At 41.8% G+C, this 20352-nt stretch overlaps 2 protein-coding genes across 2 annotated transcripts; one reads left to right on the top strand and one right to left on the bottom strand.

Annotated features, from left to right (window-relative positions):
* The first annotated feature begins 388 nt into the window (after positions 1 to 388).
* Positions 389 to 13036, top strand: LOC126672365 (alkane hydroxylase MAH1-like). The gene is made up of 3 exons (XM_050366316.1): positions 389 to 592; positions 635 to 750; positions 12484 to 13036. Exons 1-3 carry the CDS (start codon positions 389 to 391, stop codon positions 13034 to 13036), a joined length of 873 nt encoding a protein of 290 aa, XP_050222273.1.
* A 3121-nt stretch (positions 13037 to 16157) lies between these two features.
* LOC126672364 (uncharacterized) lies at positions 16158 to 19830 on the bottom strand. The gene is made up of 8 exons (XM_050366315.1): positions 19296 to 19830; positions 17926 to 19209; positions 17742 to 17881; positions 17053 to 17622; positions 16782 to 16980; positions 16515 to 16606; positions 16324 to 16384; positions 16158 to 16204 (listed from the first exon to the last, which is right to left on the bottom strand). Exons 1-8 carry the CDS (start codon positions 19828 to 19830, stop codon positions 16158 to 16160), a joined length of 2928 nt encoding a protein of 975 aa, XP_050222272.1.
* Between the last annotated feature and the right edge of the window lie 522 nt (positions 19831 to 20352).

Genomic DNA, 20352 nt, shown 5'->3' with positions numbered 1-20352 from the left:
CAGATTGTATTATTGCTAGATTATTTTGTTTGCCTTGCTCTTGAGTCGTAGCCTTTGTGCGTAAGCTCTCGATTTTTGGTCGTTTACCTTGTGGCTTTTTTTAATAAAATTTACATTCATCAAAAAAAAAAAATGGGTACAGAAATGTGAAACTGGTTAACAACTATAGTTATTTTCGTGTAAAATTTAAACCCAAAGCAAACAAGGAATGTTAAATGTTAATGTACCCAAATTTCAGCTTATTTCAGGAAAAAGGATAAACACATTTTGTTGCATTATCCAATTTACAATTCTACCCTTCTATCTTCCTCTACATGTATAGTGTTAACAGGAATACTTACAGCAACAAAGTAAAAATTAAAAAAATAGAATGACACCACTTAGCTATATGGCCATAATTTGTGCAGCCATTGTTTTTGTTATGCATTGGCTGCTGAACAGAAAATCTATAATCATCAACTGGCCTATTGTCGGTATGATTCCGGGGCTTGCTCAAAATATGTCTCGAATTCAAGAAGCTGGTGGTACGTTTTTATTCAAAGGACCTTGGTTTAGCGGTATGGATTTTCTGCTAACAAGTGATCCCAAGAATGTTGATTATCTTCTAAACAAGAACTTCGCCAATTACTAAAAGGACCCTTTGTTCAGAGAGATTTGCGATCCTCTTGGTGATGGAATTATTTCTGCTGATTCAGATAATTGGAGATTTCTGAGAAGAATAATTCATTCTTTAGTCAATCAAGAATTAAGGTATTGTTTACACCGGCCCAAAGGATTACTGGATAAGGAGTTTTTATGTGAGCTTACAAGGGAGTCAGGCCCAAAGGAAAGCCTTTTTATTATTGCTTTTTCTATTTATTAGGAATTTGTAATTCATTAGGAGTGATTTTCTTTTTAGAGTCTTAGTCCTAGTTAAATTAGGAGTCTTGGTTATGAGGAGCTATAAATAGCTCAGAGCTTCATTACTTTTGTATCAACAAATCAATCTATCAAAAACCAAGCGCAGTGCTTTTTATCTCGCAATCTCCGGATTGTTTTAACTTAGGAGTAGTTTTTCGGTATTAATCTCGCCTGAGTTAGTAGCTCCCAGATTATTACTTTTAGATCACGTGGTTAAGTGTTTTTAACCAAACAAGCCCTGTGAATATCTGCATAGGTTTGTTAAAGTATCAAATCTCAAACCGATCCGATTATAAATTCAAAGATTCGAGTCCGGGATATTTCCAGGCGAACATCTTTTGGCGACTCCACTGGGGACTCAGTTTATGGTTAGCACAAAAACGGACTTTAAGGACGATTCCAGGCACGCTCGGTCTATACGCCGACAACAGCTGAAGGGGGGTGACGCATTAGACGAATCTGATTCGGACAGATCTGAAACCATGGCCAAGGACAAACAGGTGAACCAGTCAAACAAGGTGCCGAATACCACGGATACCGAGGGGAACCTTCCTAAGGACAAGAGTGAGGACGCGACCGATGATGGGATAGATTATTCACGTCAGCTTCCTCCTTCTCGCCCATCTTTATCACAGGCCGATTTCTCGGCCATGAGCGGCGAGATAGCACAGGAGAACAAGCAGATGTTCGATGGTGCCATGCATCAAATGTCTGAAGTGATGAGGAACATCATCGCCGACCAAACGTCGGTCCAAAGACAGATCCAAGGAAACTTGGATGGCCTCAACAAGGCAATGGAGAACCTAGAATGACTTTTTTTCGGGCAATCCACTGCCGATCAGGGTTACAGGCGAGCCGAACAGAACCAAACACCGAATCGTTTCGGTCATCCAGGTGGTTCGGCTGAAACTACGCAGCAACCTAACAAGATGGGGTATACGTATGGTTCGGTCAAGCTCTTGACAAGGAATGAGGCCGAATCTGCAAGTGGGCCGATCACCCGGGGGCAAGCCCTTCGAACCCTCAAGGCGAAACCAGATCACAAGGAGCAGCCACTGGAACCAACGCCCAGGAACCTAATGTGGGCGAACGCTCATTTTCAGAGGGGGGAGATCCAAATATATACAATCAGGGGCAACTTGTGGACATGTTAGAGAGACTCGGGGTGGACTTGAGACCTATGTCTCGCCCATCATACATGAAACCATACCCAGACTGGATCGACAAGTTGTACCCTTTCCTGAGGGGCTACAAAGTGCCCGAATTCAGTCTATTTTCAGGCGAGGAGAAAGGGCAATCGACGGTCGAACATGTTGCCCGGTTCTCGGCCCAATGTGGCGAAGCAGCAGCGCATGATTTTTGGAAGCTCCGATTGTTCGCCAGTTCTTTGACAAAGATGGCATTTACATGGTACTCTAGGCTATCTCCGAATTCAGTGGACACGTGGAAAGATCTCGAAATCCTCTTCCATGAGGAATTTTACAGGGCACCGCCTGATGTCACCCTGGCCGACCTCGCCCGAATCTCGCAGCTACCAAGTGAATCGGCAGAAAAGTATATCGGCCGATTCAGGAACCTCAGAACTAGATGCTCCACCAAGATGTCTGAGGCCGATTGCGTTCCTATGGTAGTGAGGGGTATGAGCTTCGCCATGAGGGAGCATTTCGAGGGCCATCAGTTTCGTGACGTGTTCGAGGTAACGAACAGGGTGACGAGCCACGAGAGACTTCTCCAAGAGAAGGAGCAGAGGAGAGGCGCATCTAAGGGGACCTACTACAAAGACCAACTGGACGTGGCTGTTGTGTCTGATAGTGAGGATAGTGGCTCCGAGGATGAAGTCAACATGGCCGAATTTTTGGGAACAAAGCCCCTGGAGTGTTCGGCCTTGCGAAAGCCTGGTTTTGTTAAGAAAAATAAAACCGCGGTGGTACAGAAGGAATATTCGTTCGACCTAACCAAAGCCGACGATATATTCGATGCTTTGCTCAAGGATGGACGGATCGCCCTAAGCGAGGGTCATGTAATCCCGCCGCCAGAGGAGCTGGTCGGAAAGGATTATTGCAAGTACCGCAATTCCTGGAGACACAACACGAACAACTGTGTAAACTTCAGAAACGTGATCCAGAAGGCGATCAACGAGGGGAAACTTTTGTTTCCAACAAAAGAGAGAGGCCGATGCAAAGTATGTTTCGATTAATACCGTTCAGCCTCACTTTGATAGTTTCCTGGAGCAAGGGAAAATACAGAGCAAGTGGAATCCTAGAAGGCCCAAGCCCAGAGTGGAGACAGATGGTTCAAAATGGCGAGGAGAGAAAGGGCGATCTCAGCAACAGAAAAGAAAGCGCCATAGCTCGCCTACTGCAAAAATGACATGCCCATCATGCAGTACGTGTTTCAAAGCCAAGGGAGGCGAAAACACGAGGGAACATCCCAAGACCTTTAAACCTAGATCGCCCACGGAGCAGTGGCAGAGGCATCAGCCACAGCAGGGATCTAAGACCGCCGTGTTCAAAAGGATTTTTCGGCCAACAGAGGCGACCCCTCGTATGACGAAAACCCAAAAGAGGCGAATGCAAAGGTTGAGACAAGAATCGAGAGCTAATCATGATGCGAAATTGGCTCCTAGAGACGAGAAAGGGAACAGACCTATAATTGAAAGGTTGGGAGTCAAGAACCGGGGCGATACGATCGCCGAGCCGCATGAGCAGCGACACCCCAAGGTCAGGAAGATATGGGTTCCGAAGCAAGAAACCGGAGCAGATGATTCGGCCAACACAACCGGCAAATCAGAAATTCACAAGGGCCAGGTAGATACTAGCGAGAAACCGTCTTACGGAGATGTACTCGTATCTCACCAAGATGGTCAGTTGAAGGCGAAATTGCCCAAAGACCGCGAGGTCGTTGTTTCGCACAAAAAGGGAGTATTGAAAGCTTGGGTCCCGGTTGTGAGAGACGAGTTTGGAGTCAAAGTAGTCACGCTCCCCGATTCGTACAGAAGCAAGCCTGTACAGAAGGCGACGTTGAAAGGTGATGTGATCGTTCCGGAAGGAGATAGCGCCGACAGCACGGCAGTAGTATCCCTTAGCAAGCCCCCAACAAGAATGACAAGGCACATTCGGCCGCTTTACATCAAGGCCGATTTGAATGGAGTGTCAGTCAACAGGGTCCTTATTGATAACGGAGCTGGGGTTAACATACTACCGGCGAAAATGCTTAAGAAACTCTGCATAAATCGGGATCAGCTTGACCCGACTGATGTCTACATGACTGATTTCGCCGGAGGCGAGACGCCGGCTGAGGGATACATTACCCTCCGAATAAAGGTTGGGCGAGTAGAAATCGAAGAAGGGTTTTTTATCGTCAACTTACTCGGACGAGATTGGATACACTCCAATATGTGTATACCGTCGACCATGCATTAGATGTTGTTCATATGGCGAGACGACGGTGAAGCCGAAGTCGTTCAGGGCGATCCCAACCCTTTCGGCGAAGATCATAATGTGCTTGAAGCACGTTTATATGACGAGGAGGTACTCAACATACAATCCCTTAGTTCGAAAGGGGAGATAAATGTCCGTCGCTTACTAATCAACTCAGATCGGCCAGTATTAGTAACCCTAGGAGGTAATGGATGATCTACTATCCTCAAGCATTTAGAATGATATCACGGCATAAAGAAATAAGGGGAAAAATAAGACAGCTAGCCTCACTTAGTGACGCGTTATCAGCCGAGTGCATATACGAGGACCAAGATCAAGACCCAACAGGATCGCTGAAAGTTGGAGATATACAGCTTGCTACGGGAAAATTAGAAGATGATCCTGTCCAAGTACAAGATGACCTTCTCGAAGTGAACTTGGGGACAGATGAATCGCCCAAGCCTATATATGTCAATGCCGGGTTAGACGAAGAATTCAAAGGTCAGCTGATCGCTTTACTCATTGAGTTCCGCGACTATTTCGCCTGGTCATACGATGAGATGCCCGGCCTTGATCCCAATATCGCCGAACATAAGCTCCCCTTGAAAAGTGGATTTCGGCCGTTTCGGCAACCTCCCCGACGAATGTCGAGGGAAGTGGATACCCTCATCCAGGACAAAATTAAGCGTCTGGAAGATGCGGAGTTTATTCGGGAAGCCCAGTACACCGAATGGCTCTCCAACATCGTACCTGTGATGAAGAAAAATGGAAAGTTAAGGGTGTGCGTAGATTTTCGAAACCTCAACCTGACCACGCCGAAAGACGAATACCCGAAGCCTGTGGCTGATATGCTGATAGACAGAGCAGCGGGGCACACGATACTCAGTTTTCTCGACGCGCATTCTGGGTACAACCAAGTACTGATCAGCAAAGAGGACATTTCTAAAACGGCTTTTCAATGTCCCGGGCCGATTGGAGCGTACGAATGGGTCGTCATGCCTTTCGGCTTGAAGAATGCGGGGGCAACATACCAGAGAGCGATGAACAAAATGTTCAGAGGCCTCGATTGCCTTGGAGTTTACATCAACGACGTGGTGGTCAAATCAAATACTAGTGAAGTCCATCTGGCCGATCTTCGGAAAGGGTTCGAACGCATACGATGTAACGGGTTGAAAATGAATCCTCTAAAATGCGCGTTCGGTGTTACGTCTGGAAACTTCTTGGGTTTCTTGGTTCACCAGCAGGGGGTAGAAATAGACAGAAATAAAGCCAAGGCGATCATCAATGCCGAACTACCCAAAACCAAGAAGCAACTCCAGAGGCTCATCGGTCAAATTAATTTCCTCAGACGGTTTATAGCAAACAGAGCAGGCCGACTTCGCAGTTGGAATGTCTTGCTATGAGGAAAAGAGACCGATGATTGGGTATGGACCGGCGAGAAATAGAGGGTCTTCGACGACCTGAAAGAGTACTTGGCCAAGCCTCCGGTTATGACTCCCCCAAAGCCGAATAAGCCATTGATGCTTTATTTATCGACTGCACACAAATCCCTGAGGTGCATGCTCGCCCAAGAAGATAACGGGGTCGAAAGAGCGGTCTATTACTTGAGCCGTGGATTGACCGATACGGAGATTCGCTATACCGACATAGAAAAAATGTGCTTGTGCTTGTATTTCACATGTTGCAAGCTTCGGTATTACATGTCGCCGGTAGTGGTGTACGTACTATCCCAGACCGATATCATTAAGTATATTCTATCGAAACCATACTTAAGAAATTGGATTGGGAAGTGGGCGATTGCAATGTCCGAGTTTACATTGGTATATGTTCCCCAAAGGGCAGTCAAAGGACAAGTGTTGGCCGATTTCTTAGCCGATCATCCTGGCATTACCCTTATCGAGGAGACAATTAGTTGCTGCGAGATAGCCATGTGGGAGATGTGGTTCGATGGATCCAGGACTAGCCAGGGGGCAGGCGCCGGAGTACATATCATTTCACCCTTAGGGGCATCGTACCAATTGTCATTCGGGTTCTATTTTGAGTGTACCAACAATCAGGCGGAATATGAGGCCCTAATATTCGGCCTCGAGATTTTATCCGAGCTGGGGGCAAAGGCGATCAGTGTGAAAGGAGAATTCAAATGCGAGTCCGAGCTACTGGTGAGATATTGCAATAAGGCGAAGCATCTGATCGAAGGGTTTCAGGACACGAGGATAGAATACACCGATAGGGCAGACAATGGTATCGCGAATGATCTGGCTCAACACGGTAGCGGTTACAAGGTGAACCTTTAGTTCGATACAATCGAAAGAGAATCGCTGAATCTCCATACTGGGGGCATCACTCTTGATGAAAAGAAATATTCGGCGTACCAACTCGATATCACCCAAGATTGGAGAACCGGGATCTTGAAATGGTTTGAAAAACCAGATCTGACGAATAGGAGGTTGAGGACCTTGGCCCTGAATTACGTGGTTTTAGCAGGTGACTTGTACAAAAAGGGCTTTGAAGGACTACTTTTCAGATGCATCGGCCCAAAAGAAGCAATGCTTGCAATGGCCGAAGTACATGAAGGAATAGCCGGCGCTCATCAGGCGGGCCCCAGAATGAGATGGCTGATCCATAAATACGGTTTTTATTGGCCAAAGATGGAGCAAGACTGCATAAGATACGCTAAGGGGTGCGAGGCCTGCCAGAACGTGGTCCTATACAGCATGTCCCGGCCGAAGAATTACACTCTATTATCAAGCCATGGCCGTTTAGAGGATGGGAAGTCGACCTCATAGGGAAGATATATCCTGACTCGTCATATGGCCATACTTTTGTCATTATCGCCACTTGTTATTTCACCAAATGGGTCGAAGCCAAGCCCCTGAAATCGCCCACGCAGGAAGCAGTGGTTAAGTTCTTCAAAGAGCACATCGTTCACCGGCACGGGTTGCCTGAATCAATAACTAAGACCAAGGGACGATGTTCACAGGAGGTGATATAGTTTGGTGGGCGTCTCAGATGAAGATCAAGATGCTTCACTCAACGCCGTACTATGCACAAGCCAACGGACAGGCCGAAGCGACGAACAAGGCTATTAAGCTTATCGTCCAAAAAATGATCGAGGAGAACCCAAGACAATGGCACGTTTTGCTGTCTGAAGCAGTATGGGCGAATAGAACAAGCCAGAAATCGGCCACAGGAACTTCGCCTTTCCGGATGGTATATGGGTACGACGTGATGTTGCCAATGGAGCTTACTGTGATGTCTACTCGCCGTCTGTATCAGAATAAGTTGTCTAAAGGCGATTACTTTGATAAAATGGTGATAGACGCTTTAGATCTCGACGAAGAAAGATTGGCGGCGTTAGATCACCTTGAAGCTCAGAAAAGAAGAGTTGAGAGGGCATACAACAAGCGGGTGAAACGAAAAGCATTCGCGGTGGGCGATCTGGTATGGAAGGCAATCTTGCCTATTGGCCATAAGGACAATCGGCTCGGGAAATGGAGCCCGAATTGGGAAGGCCCCTTTATCGTGACCAATAAGATGACAGGCGGTGCGTATTTGCTGGCGAACATTGACGGAGAAGAACACGATAGGGCGATCAACGGTCAGTTTCTAAAGAAATACATCCCCAGTTGTTGGGATAATATCGACCGACGACTATTTAGAGCCGACGAGGAGTGATAAATATATCGCCTTTTTTCGCCGAACGAACGAAGTCAACGAATGCTCATAAAAACATTGAACGTTCGGCGCTCCTTTAAACCGATGTCCATATTAACGTAATTTCGGTTCTCAATAGTCACAGTTTGAGTTTTTTCAAGGGGTCCTCCGTTTTTCTCAAACACATGTAATAATTTTGCTTTGCATTAATAAATTATCAAATATCAGACTAAGTTGAGACCGATAAAATCAAGTATAAGCAAAAAAACACGGCTACCTAGCCGATTAAAATAAAACTAGAACTGTTAAATTGTAACAAGATACGGCCACCAGGCCGATCAATGGGTGCTAAAATTCAAAACTATTACAACACAAAATATTCAAATTGTTCTGGACTTAAAAAAATTGAAAGTGGCTGAACATATCGCCTATCTCGCTGCAAAGCGTACTGAACTGCGTGCGAGCCTCCGCCATTTTTGGTTTCATCTTCGCCAGGCTTTGTTTCAGGGCGTTTCGATCTTTCTTGACAGCGATGCCTTCAAGTAGATCCTTGTCCATCGAAACTTCAAGCTCGCCGATAGATTTTTTTCAATCTCCAGCTCTGACTTCACTGCAGCAATCTTTTCTTGGAGCTCCTTGGCGTGATTCCGGCGAGATGTGAGGGTCGACACGGCCGATTTTACGTTTGACTTCAGCCCCTCGAGCTTTTCCTTGACACTGTTTTCCTGGGCGAGTAGTTTGTCATGCTCGGATTGTATCGCCGTAGATTCATCATAGATAGTCCGAAAAGCTGGTAGCGATGCTGACAACGTGACCATGGCGCTGCGAGCTTTCTCACTAATGACATCTGGAGGAGCGTCGGCCAGGGCAGTTGCCGATTTCTGTAGCCTCTCAACATCTTTGGGCGATTTGAAAAGGGAAACGCCTTGGGATTTCAATGCAGAAACGGCGTCCAGATGATCTCCCCAGCTTTCAGAGCCCGTTGTCACTTCATGCACTTCACTTTCCGGGGCAGGCGAATCATCTACTTCACTATCAGAGTCCAGGAAAGCAGCTGCTTTCGCCGCTACGTCATCGCAGTCAGCCGAGGCATCATCAGGGATCTGTCAAGTTTTACCATAATAAAAAATCAGCTGCTAAATTTACTATTAAAGCGATGTAAAACAAATATGAGGTACCTTGGATTTGGAAGCAAGCTGTGCCGACAGATTGGCCAAAGACTAACTCAGAGGAGATAGTAGTTTCGGCAATGGCGAAAAAGTTAACATCTGGGACATGGTGGGTATCGCCTCAGAATGAGATTTTTGAGAAGGTGTTTGCTCCATTGAACGGCATTCGTCCCCAGTATGCTCCTCGGCCGTTTCAGTATCGCCCCGCGAAGAGGATTGCGCGCTTGAAGGCCTGGTAAACGGGGTTTCGACAGGGGTGGGATCAAACATCCAGGATCCTAAAACATCTTTTTTCGCCCTCTTTGCTTTGGGCTCCTTCTTTGATGGTCTCTTTGCAGGACGTTTTTGTTTCGCCCTCTTTGACTCAGCGTGCTCCTCGCCGTCAGTATCGAACACGTCGCCCTTGTTCCACCTCGGAACACCAACTAAGGAAAGAAAAACATATAAAGTCAGAAGGCGAATTCAATAGAGATTAAGAGAAAAACGGTCAAGTTACCTGGTATCCTATTATAGCCAACTCGAACAAGTTCGGCTATCGCCTAGACATCAGAAGGGCATCTGATGCCGGTATACGTTACACCTTCGCTCGTTATTTCAGGTTTTTGTCTTTTTAATTTTTTCTTAGGAAGTTTTATTTGGTCAACAATGGACATATTGACTTTGGGTACTGGTGGGCTCTTGTATTTAAACTTAGGGCGAATATGAGCAAGATAAAATTCATAGGAATATTTTTGTTCGTTGTGTTCCTTCCACACTTTCTTCATTTTTCGTCATATTTTACCCTAGCCATTCGCCTATGTTTTTGCATCCTAGGGTTCATACCAGGGCGATCTAAGGGATCATATTTGAACTTATAGAAACGTTCGAATTCAGCTATTTCGAAAAGATGAAAAAGATTACCTTCGAATTTTGGACGATTTGGTGCCTGCAAAAGAAACAGATCGGCATGAGTAGGGTTTCGTGATAAAGGAGGCAATGAAAAATTATGAAGACTGAGGATTTCTTTTGGAGAAAGGTCGAAGTAAGACTCTACGACTGAAGCCCACCAGCTTTCGTACTCAGGGGTCTGGATTAATGACAAAGACGAGCGAGAAATTTCAAAAATAGGGGGAAGATAAGCTTTGTTAAGGCGACAGATGAACTGAAGGTCTGGGTAGTTTTCTAGAGAAGGCTTATAGGTCCCGCGATTATTGACAGCAATCAATAAAGGACAGGGAATTCCTTGAGTATAGCCGAATTGATGGGCGACGTAATTCGGGCAGTATGCCTCAATACTGCTGCGGTTGTATTCCAGTCCGGCGATCAGGTTACGTGACTTTAGGGCGCTGCCCCAATATTGGCCGCCAAGTTTTAATCGAGGATCGGCCCTTGCCTCTTCAGAATCGGCAGTATCCCAAGGGAGATACAACCAAGTAGGGGGATATTGAAGGGACAAAATGGGGCAGAATAACTCGGTAGCTCTGACAGAGTTGGTGAAAACTTCCAGTACGTCTAATACATGGGGAAGGCGAGTGCCAGCAGCGATCAGTTGATAACCGCACAACTCGGCCTTGATTTAAGGACCAACTTCAAAAAGTTCCGGAAGGTAGAGGGCGAGCCATAATTGAAACACCCATAAGGGACCACTTGGCCATTGCAAGACACGTGTATCGCCATGGGGGGCGATTTCGTTCAGACTTCTGTATAGATGGGCGAGCATGAATTCTCCGAGATTGCATTTTCGGCCTTCAACAAGGGCGGTAGCCAGGGTGAAGTAGTCGGTGGTGACTCTAAAAGAAGAAGTGCAGAGGACGAATTTCGCTACAAAGAAAGCCAAAAAGGCGATATGCTCTCGGGTATCTGGCTTGTAATGCTCTTCGCCCATGAAAAGCTTGATGAAGGGACCGTAGCTTCTCTGAGCCTTTGTTAATTTAAACTGGGGAACTTCGGCGTCCAGATTAGGCGAAATGCGTTCGCCGATGATGGGAATATTAAGCATGACCGCCATGTCAAGTAGGGTAACTGTCATCATGCCGAACTTGAAGCAAAAGCAGTGAACGACAGTAGACCAAAAAAGTGAGGAACCCATGATGCAGTGTTTTGCGATAGGCCTGCTCGCCTTACAGAGACCGATCATGTCGTAAATGCCAATGTCTTTCCATAGCTGGCTGTAGTGCGGTTTTAATCTATTTACCCAATCTTGGTACCCCTTGTGTTCGGTCGGCCAGTTTCTGAACATCGTGTTAACCCAAACGGAGGGCTGATGAGGCAGTGAAAAGCGTGGTGGGACTTCTTCATGAAATGGAGTGGCTATTTCGCATAGGTGACTAGGCGAAACAAGGATTGGACCGACACATTCTTTGTCGTCGTTGGTTTTTACTATTACCTGAAGGTCGGTGTTCGGGGCAGCAGCGTGGATCCCATTCATCTTGTCGGTCACTTGAGCGGCGATAGCATCATTAGGAGCAGCCATGGTAACTGCAAAGTAAGGGCACCTCAGTCAGACAAATATAAGAAGGGGCGATTCATAATTAGAAAGGGTGAGGACGAGCACTTACCAGGAGGAGATATGGAGAGCACTTGAGATTTGTCTAGAGAGAGAAAGTCTTACAAATGTAGAGAGAGATTAGGTGAATGAATAAATAAGATAGTATTTTTCTTAAAAGAGAAAATCAGAGGAAGCCGAAAGGTCGTGGAGTTAAGACGTGACATCGTAGAGGACAGCTGGTGATGACGTGGCACGAAAGGGGTATCGAAAGGTCAATAGATGCGCACCCCTTTAAAATCTTCTTGCAGTGGTTTGGGCTTTAGTGTTGGGCCAGGTAGTATCAAAAGAAGGATTGAGAAAAGAACAAGCCCGAAAATGAATGTTTCAATCTTATTGGGGGCATTGTTTACACCGGCCCAAAGGGTTACTGGATAAGGAGTTTTCATGTGGGCTTACAAGGGAGTCAGGCCCAAAGGAAAGTCTTTTTATTATTGCTTTTTCTATTTATTAGGAATTTATAATTCATTAGGAGTGATTTTCTTTTTAGAGTCTTAGTCCTAGTTAAATTAGGAGTCTTGGTTATGAGGAGCTATAAATAGCTCAGAGCTTCATTATTTTTGAATCAACAAATCAATCAATCAAAAACCAAGCCCAATGCTTTTTATCTCGCAATCTCTGGATTGTTTTAACTTAGGAGTAGTTTTTCGGTATTAATCTCGCCTGAGTTAGTAGCTCCCAGATTATTACTTTTAGATCACGTGGTTAAGTGTTTTTCAATGTGAATATCTGCATAGGTTCATTAAAGTATCAAACCTCAAACCGATCCCGATTATAAATTCAAAGATTCGAGTCCGGAATATTTCCAGGCGAACAGGTATGATGCTGCCATAGAAAGAATACTGGAAGACAAAATCTTGAAACGCCTGTACCAGGTTTTGGATCATGCATACCAAATCGGGTCGGAATTTGATTTACAGGATGTAATCCAAAGATTAACGTTTGATGGTATTTGTCTTTTGTTGTTAGGATATGACCCAAATTGTCTTGCTTCAGGGTTCCCTCACAATGCGCTCGAGAAGGCTTTTCATGAAATGGAGGAGGCTATTCATTTCCGACATATCGTTCCGAGAGTATTTTGGAAGTTGCAGAGATGGCTTCAGATCGGAGAAGAGAAGAAGATGAGAAGATCCTGGGACTTATTTGAAAAATTTGTTATGGATTGCGTTACTACAAAAAGAGAGGAGATAATAACCCGAAAACGAACCCCAAGCGAAAACCAAACCGAAGACAATTTTGACATGTTAACAGCTTTTCTGGAGGAAGAAGACGGAGGAGAAAACGTTGCAATCACGAAATCAAACAAATTTCTGAGAGACATGACATTTAATCTCATGGCGGCCGGAAGAGACACTATTTATTGCGAGTAATCCATCGATTGAGAATAAAATTCTAGATGAGTTAAATGATAATTTCAAGGAAACCAATAATAATATGCTGCCTTTAAGCGTTTCAGAACTAAATAAATTAATTTATTTCCATGCAGTCGTATTGGAAGCTATAAGATTGTACGTGCCAATTCCGTTTCTTCCGACATCAGCTATCAAACCAGACGTTCTTCCGAGCGGGCATTATGTTCGTAAGGACATGAAAATAATTTATTCGTTCTACTCAATGGGAAGAATGGAAGAAATATGGGGCAAAGATTACTTGGAGTTCAAGCCAGAATGGTGGACTACAGAGCAAGGAAGCATCAAAATTGTGCCTTCTTACAAGTTTTCAGCTTTTAGTTCAGGATTAAGGAGTTGCTTAGGCAAGAGAACGTCCTTTCAACAAATAAAAGCGGTTACTTCGTTTATTATATGGAATTTTTCGATCCGAGTTAGAGAAGATCATGTTGCCAGTCCCAGTAATTCTGCTTTAGTTTTTATGAGAAAGGGTTTGAGAGTAAGCGTCTCCAAACGAAATGCTTATAAACCTATGTGAATGTTTTTATATGGAGAATGTAATCTTGTCATAAGAAATTAATAGGTAGACTGGTTTTATATATATATTTTTTGAAATATGTTTTTGTAATGGGTAGTGATTCAGTGAATTTTTCTTTTTAATACTTTTTTTAATCCATCAATAAAAAGTCAGTAAATACAATCATAATAGGTGGATTCGGCCGAGGGTTGACAGTCACCCTCCGTCTTAAAAAGTAGACCATGAATACCTCTTAGCTGCTCGATCGCCCTGGTGGGAATTTAGATTTTTGAGATATACGGACATTTACGTACGTTTCTTGGTAGATACTAAATAGAGCAAATATACTACATTAAACAGCACACCAACAAGCTTACCAAACAACAAAACAACAGACTATTCACAATACTTTGAACAAATCAACTACTTCGAACATCCACATAAAACTTATATCATATCTATTAAATATCGATACCCGGTAGCGGAACAAGAAAATTTAAAATGATAGAGCTGAATTTTTTTCTTATAGAAAATATAGCTACAACGCAATAAAACTAAAAATTCCATATAATAGACAAAGTAACAGCTTTTATGTTACTTGTTATGATTTTTTTAAACAAAGGATCACTTTACCCCTGAACTTGGCACAAAATATCAAAAACGTCCAAATTGAGAAAACCGGATCACTTTTACCCTGAACTTGGCAAAACCGGTTCAAAAAGCCCCTTTATGCTGACGTGGCACTTAATTGGAGAGTGTGATTTATAAAATCATAATTAACTCTAATTAATCACACTTAAATACTAATTAATTCTAACTAAATTTTCAGGGATCTTTTTGAACTTTTTCAAAAGAGTTTGAATTTTTTTTCTTCAACAGGTTGGCCGAAAAAATTTCCGGCCAACCTGTTGAAGAAAAACAGACCCGGTGGTGGAACAGACCCACCAGCGGGTCTGTTTCTTTAGCCATCTGGGTTCGCTGGCAAACCCAGATGCCTTTTGCATCTGGGTTTGCTGGAACCCAAATGAAAAACGCATCTGGGTTCCGGCGAACCCAGATGACGGATGATGAGGCAAACCCATCGAGGAGGAGCTGCTGCTCCGGTGTTAAAAAAATATTTTTTTTATTAAAAATAATAAAATATATAATTAAAAAAATTTAATTATTTTTGTAAAATATACAAAATGGTCCTCTTTATTTTTAATTAACATCAATTCGATTTGTAAAGTTTTAAAATAAAAAAAAGATTCATTTGTTTTTTTTAATATTTAGGTATTAATTTAAAATGAATTAATAAAAATTAGGATCTTTTTAAACCTTTTGCCATTAAAAATCATCTAGGAAAAGAAAACCACTATAAAAAACCGGAGAGTGGTTCTCACTCTCCTAGGTGAGAGTGGGAAGGGGTGTTTTTGTACCAAATTTGACAAGTTTAGGGTAAAAGTGATCCTGTTTTGCTAATTTGGACGTTTTTGATATTTTGTGCCAAGTTCAGGGGGTAAAGTGATCCTTTGTTCAATTTTTTTATCATGTTATGCCTAAAATTTATCACAACAACGTTATTGTGAACAAATCTTATCACGTAGTGCCCGAAATTTGTCGCACAACCTAATTTTTCTGGTCAAAGCAAACTTGTCATATTAAGTATATTATGACAAAATAAATTATTTGTCACAATAAATTTCCTATTGTGATAAAAGTTTTTTGTCATGTGTATATGTATTTTGATGAATATTTATTTTACAAGTAATCAAATCTTGTCATAATTCGTATAAATTTGTCATAAGATACATCGATTTCTAGTGAAATTTTTTTAATAACTTGGCGAATCTAATTTATCACAATTAATATAAATTTGTCTAGTGTTTTAAAAACCGGACCGGCCGGTCGGACCCGTTGAACCGTGAACTGATCAGTGGTCCAGTTTGAAAATGCAAAAAACCGGATCTTTTGGTTGGACCGAATTGGACCGGATTGAACCTGTAAAAAAGGGTGTTAATGATTGGACCGGATTGAACCGATAAAAAACCGGTGAACTAGAATTTTTTTAATTTTTTTATATTTATTAAACTGGTTGAACCGGTCATTTAACCGGTTGAACCGGAAACCGGTGGCCTCACCGGTTCGGCCACTGGTTTGGTTTTTAAAACACTGAATTTGTCATTACATACACTGAGTTATTAGTGGCAAAAATATTATGAATTGACAAAAAAAATTATTACAATTAACATAAATTTTTCATTACATACCCCGAGTTATTAATGACAAAGATGATGATGAACTGACAAAAATAATTTATCACAATTATTATAAATTTGTCATTACGTACACCAAATTTTTAAGACAAAAGATTATAACATGACACAAATATGTTATCATAACAAGTAATGTATATCATAATATGATGAATTAAATTTTCATTATTGTTTATTAATTGTGATAAATTTTATTTATCATAACACGTAATTTAACATAACATGATGAAATTAATTGTCATTATAATTAGTTTTTTTTTTGATAAATGATCGGTAGTATTATTAAGCTCATCCACAAAGAAGTGGAAGGCGAAAGAGGCAAGAAAACGAACTAAGTAAAGTCCGTAAAGGAATCTAAACTTCTTGAAACGTCATTTCCTGAATAAGGAAATGCGTTACTAAAAGTTCTATAAAAAAACTACCGCTCTGCAAATGCTACTAAAAACAAGACTCTCAATCTCCTTAAATTCTTCCTTAAAGACTCGGTTATTTCTTACTTTCCAAATATCCCAAATGCAATGAAAGCATATACTTTTTCCCAAATCTCCATATTTCTTGCTGAAAATCGAACACCATTGAGTAAAGAAATCCTCTACCGAAAAAGGAACTACCCAAACCACATTGCAAAGCGGAAGAATGAACGACCAAACACGCCAAGCGTAGTTGCAGTGAAAAACAATGTGATTACCTGTTTCAAGCAAAGAACAAACCGAGCAAAAAGCTTGAGATTCATGAATGATTCCGCGAAGAACAAGAGATGCCTTCGATGAGATTCTATCTCTGATCAATAACCAACAAAAAAACTTAATTCTTGGAGGTATATTAAACTTCCAAATCTGCATAAAGCATTGAGAGCTGGCCCTAACGTTTCTGGTCGGAAAATTCTGCAGCAAATCTGCCATTTTAGCTGCTAAAAATGTTGTCTTCCCCAGCCAGAAAAAAAAGTCGTTTGTACTGTTGTCCACCACAGCCGAAGAAAGAAGAGATTGCAGCTGCCTGAAGTCGTGTTCCTCACCCACACGAAGACGTCTTAACCAGCAAAAATTGGAGATGGTACTATTATCTACAGCCAGAAGATATGAAACAGTAACGTTATGTTGCCTTAAAACTGAGTAAAGCTTACTAAACTTGGTTTGAAGCAAATCATCACCCAACTAATGATCCTCCCAAAAGCGAATTCCTCTACCATTATTAAGGCTTGCCGAAACAGCGAATTTAAAATTAACCCATGAGATATCATCTTTAACACCAGAATTATGAATACCCTTCCAAAAATGAGAGAGCTTAGAAATACCATGATTCTCCAAATCAATCCAAGAGGAGATTTCTAAGCTATTTTTTACCAAAAGAAACCAAAGAGAGGTTTTATCAACAATAATCGACTTCCAAATCCACTTGTAGAGTAAACTTTTGTTCTTGATGCTTAGGGGAGTAATATTTAAACCCCCTAGATAACGAGGAAGACGAACATCATGCCAAGCCACTTTGCTAAAACTCAAACTAGAAGAAGAACCACCCCAAAGAAATTTTCTCATACATTGTTCAAGAGATAACAAAACAGCTTTCGGAGTGTGGAAAGAACACATGAAATAAACCGGTAAACTACTCAATACCGATTTGATCAGCACAAGTCTTCTGGCCAGATATAAAAGATTTCCTTTCCAAACAGATAGTTTTTTCGGAAAGTTGTTCATGACCGGAGCCCATAACTTGGCATTTGCAGCTTTGAAAGATAGAGGTAAGCCGAGATAAGTTATAGGTAAAGACTCTATCTTACATTTAAGAACAGCAGCAACCTCGAAGATAAAAAATCATCCATATTAATCCCAATAATTGAAGATTTGTTGTAATTGATTTGAAGACCTGAAATCAGCTTGAAGCATCAAAGAATGCGGAGGAGATTCTGAATCATAACCAAATCATTCGGCATAAAAAGGAGTGTATCATCTGCAAATTGTAACAATGAGATTGGATTAACAGACCCGCCAACTTTAACTCCACCAATCAGCCCTTGAACAGTTGCTTCCTCTAAGATTGCTTTCAAACCTTCCACCGCTAACACAAAAAGCATCGGAAAATAGGATCACCTTGGCGAACACCTTTGCCCATATAAAAATTCTCGGAAGGACTCCCGTTTGCTAGAACTGAAACTTGGGCAGATTTCAAAAGACCCGAGATCCAATTAATCCAAGTAATGCCGAAATTCATCCGAGTGAGCATCTTGAGTATAAAATCCCAAGAAATCGAATCAAAAGCTTTTTTGAAATCAAGCTTGATAAGGAAAATCTCTTCCTTTCGACGCTTCACTAAATGAATTAACTCGGAGGCTATCATGTGACAGTCGTGTATGTTCCTCCCTTTTATGAAACCAAATTGATTCTCCGAAATAACCGATGGAAGGAGAGGAGATAGCCTATTAGCCAATACATTTGAGAGAAGTTTAAAAACCCCATTAATGAAGCTAATTGGACGAAAGTCTTTCACATCAGTGGCTCCTTTAATTTTAGGAATAAGAACAAAGAAAGCAGTGTTGAGACCGTGAGGAAAATAGCCCGAATGATGAAAGTTCAAAAATAAATCCAAGAAATCCTTTTTCATAAAACTCCAAGATTTCTTATAGAAGAAATTGTTAAAACCATCCGGCCTTGGGGCTTTATTGTCATCACTATTAAATAGAGCAGAGCGAATTTCTTCTTCAGTAAAAGTGCAGGTAAGAGAACTTGCCTGCGCATCCGATAACTGATTGATGATCAGAGAGTATAAGCAATAAAGCACAACCGGGTTACTCGTATATTGTTTTTTGAAAAACGAATGAAGTTTGAGTTTAATTTCCTGCGGTTCAGAGTAACAAATATTATCCACCACAATATTTGAAACAAAGTTGCCCTTAGAATTAACCGAACCCATGGTATGGAAACATTTGGAATTCTTGTCCCCGTGAAGGTGCCAATTGAGTCTCAATTTTTGAAACCAAAGAGAATCCAATTGCTTGGTCGTGAAAGCAAAATCCGAATACAACTCTGAAAGTTTGGTTGTCTCTATAACTGACAGCTCTCTAGTCTCCGAATCCGTCTCTAGAGTTTGAATATCAAGCTGAACTGAATTAATTTTGGCATTTAAATCACCAAAAGTATCATGATTTCCGGATTTAATACACTGCCTAAATTTCTTCAATCTTGTAACCAGGTTTGCATTCGGAAGTCTGATGGCAATAGAAGCCCAAGAAGCAGCAGCGAAGTCATTAAAATCTGGATGAGACCACCAAGCGTTAATGGACTTGAAAGGTTTAGGACCCCAATCTTGAGAAATCTCTAAGTTAAACAAGAGCGGAACGTGATCCGAGAATGAACGAGGCAAAGCTTTGAGAAGAAGAGCAGGCCAATCTAGGAAAGCATTAGAAGAAAGGAAACAACTATCCAACTTGGATTTTGAAACGTTGTTTTGCCAAGTAAAAAATCTGCCATTTAACGAAAATCAGCCAAAGAGGAAGCTGAAATAAACTCAGAAAATTCGACCATGGATGAAGTCAAAACACGCTGATTAAGGCTTTCCGAAACATTGAGAATTTCATTAAAATCGCCAACTAAGAAGCAAACATTTTCAGTTTGAGTTTCAGGTAACAAATCATCCCAAAGCTGTGCTCTTTCCCTTTGGCAATTACTCGCATAAACCAAAACAAAGCGAATGACAAAAGAACACCAAGGAAATTCCAAGCTTAACCATCTCGATGATTTGATAATTCTAGTTGGTTTGATAGTAGTAGCATTCCAAATACAAAGTAAACCACCCGAAGCACCAATTGAAGGAACAAAACAATAATCAAAATCATTAAAAGGCCACAATCTCCTGATAGCAAAATCATCAAAACTTTCTTTTTTTGACTCAATCAGCCCCATAATAGACAGATTATGCTTAGACACAAAAGAACGAAAAAGACGTTGTTTTCTTGCAAAAGTGATACCACCTCTGCAATTCCATGAGACAAAATTAAACGAAGTAGACATGGAAAAATATATTAACCTGGCAGTTAACTCTCTAGGAATTAACTATAATCTCCTTGGAGAGTCCTTGTGATATAAGATCCAGAATTGCATCTTCGTTTTCTGCTGCGAACAACCAGAGTTTAACACCAACTTCCCATGTCTTCATAGCCTCTATTGCTACCGGAGGAATGAACAAAGAATTCTTTTTGTTAGATAGAATAATCTTGTTTCGGTTACCAATAATACTGTTAGAGAAGGATTCAAGATTGCTTGCTGATACTGCCTTCGAGTTCAGGTGCCCCTCATTATTTATAGTTTTGGACTTCACGACCGACAGTGATGTTGGCAAATCAGGATTTGGAAACGTAACTTTCGAGTTAATCGAGTAGTTCTTTGAATCAGGAGAGGAACTATCACCATCAAAATTAGACTCAGGTTGTTTTGAAGAAGCAGACCTGTTCGGTGTAGCAGGTAATGAGCTCTCTCATGTTTCCGAATCCGAAGAAGAATCGATACCTGCCAGACAAACTGGGAATTCTGATT

This window comes from Mercurialis annua, linkage group LG3 (assembly GCF_937616625.2).
Source record: "Mercurialis annua linkage group LG3, ddMerAnnu1.2, whole genome shotgun sequence".
Taxonomy (NCBI): Eukaryota; Viridiplantae; Streptophyta; class Magnoliopsida; order Malpighiales; family Euphorbiaceae; genus Mercurialis; species Mercurialis annua.
Note: the sequence above shows the minus strand (reverse complement) of the source record. Positions and strands in the feature narration are given on the sequence as shown.

Excerpts from the sequence above, each read along its gene's own strand:
- LOC126672365 (XM_050366316.1), top strand. The coding sequence starts at position 389 with ATGGCCATAATTTGTGCAGCCATTGTTTTTGTTATGCATTGGCTGCTG. Across the intron at positions 593-634 it reads TAACAAGTGATCCCAAGAAT|GACCCTTTGTTCAGAGAGAT; the intron begins GTTGATTATCTT and ends AATTACTAAAAG. Across the intron at positions 751-12,483 it reads TTAGTCAATCAAGAATTAAG|GTATGATGCTGCCATAGAAA; the intron begins GTATTGTTTACA and ends CCAGGCGAACAG.
- LOC126672364 (XM_050366315.1), bottom strand. The coding sequence starts at position 19,830 with ATGTCTACTTCGTTTAATTTTGTCTCATGGAATTGCAGAGGTGGTATC. Across the intron at positions 19,210-19,295 it reads TTCCTCTTTGGCTGATTTTC|ATTGGCCTGCTCTTCTTCTC; the intron begins GTTAAATGGCAG and ends ATGCTTTCCTAG. Across the intron at positions 17,882-17,925 it reads GAATTTTTATATGGGCAAAG|CGGTGGAAGGTTTGAAAGCA; the intron begins GTGTTCGCCAAG and ends TTTTTGTGTTAG.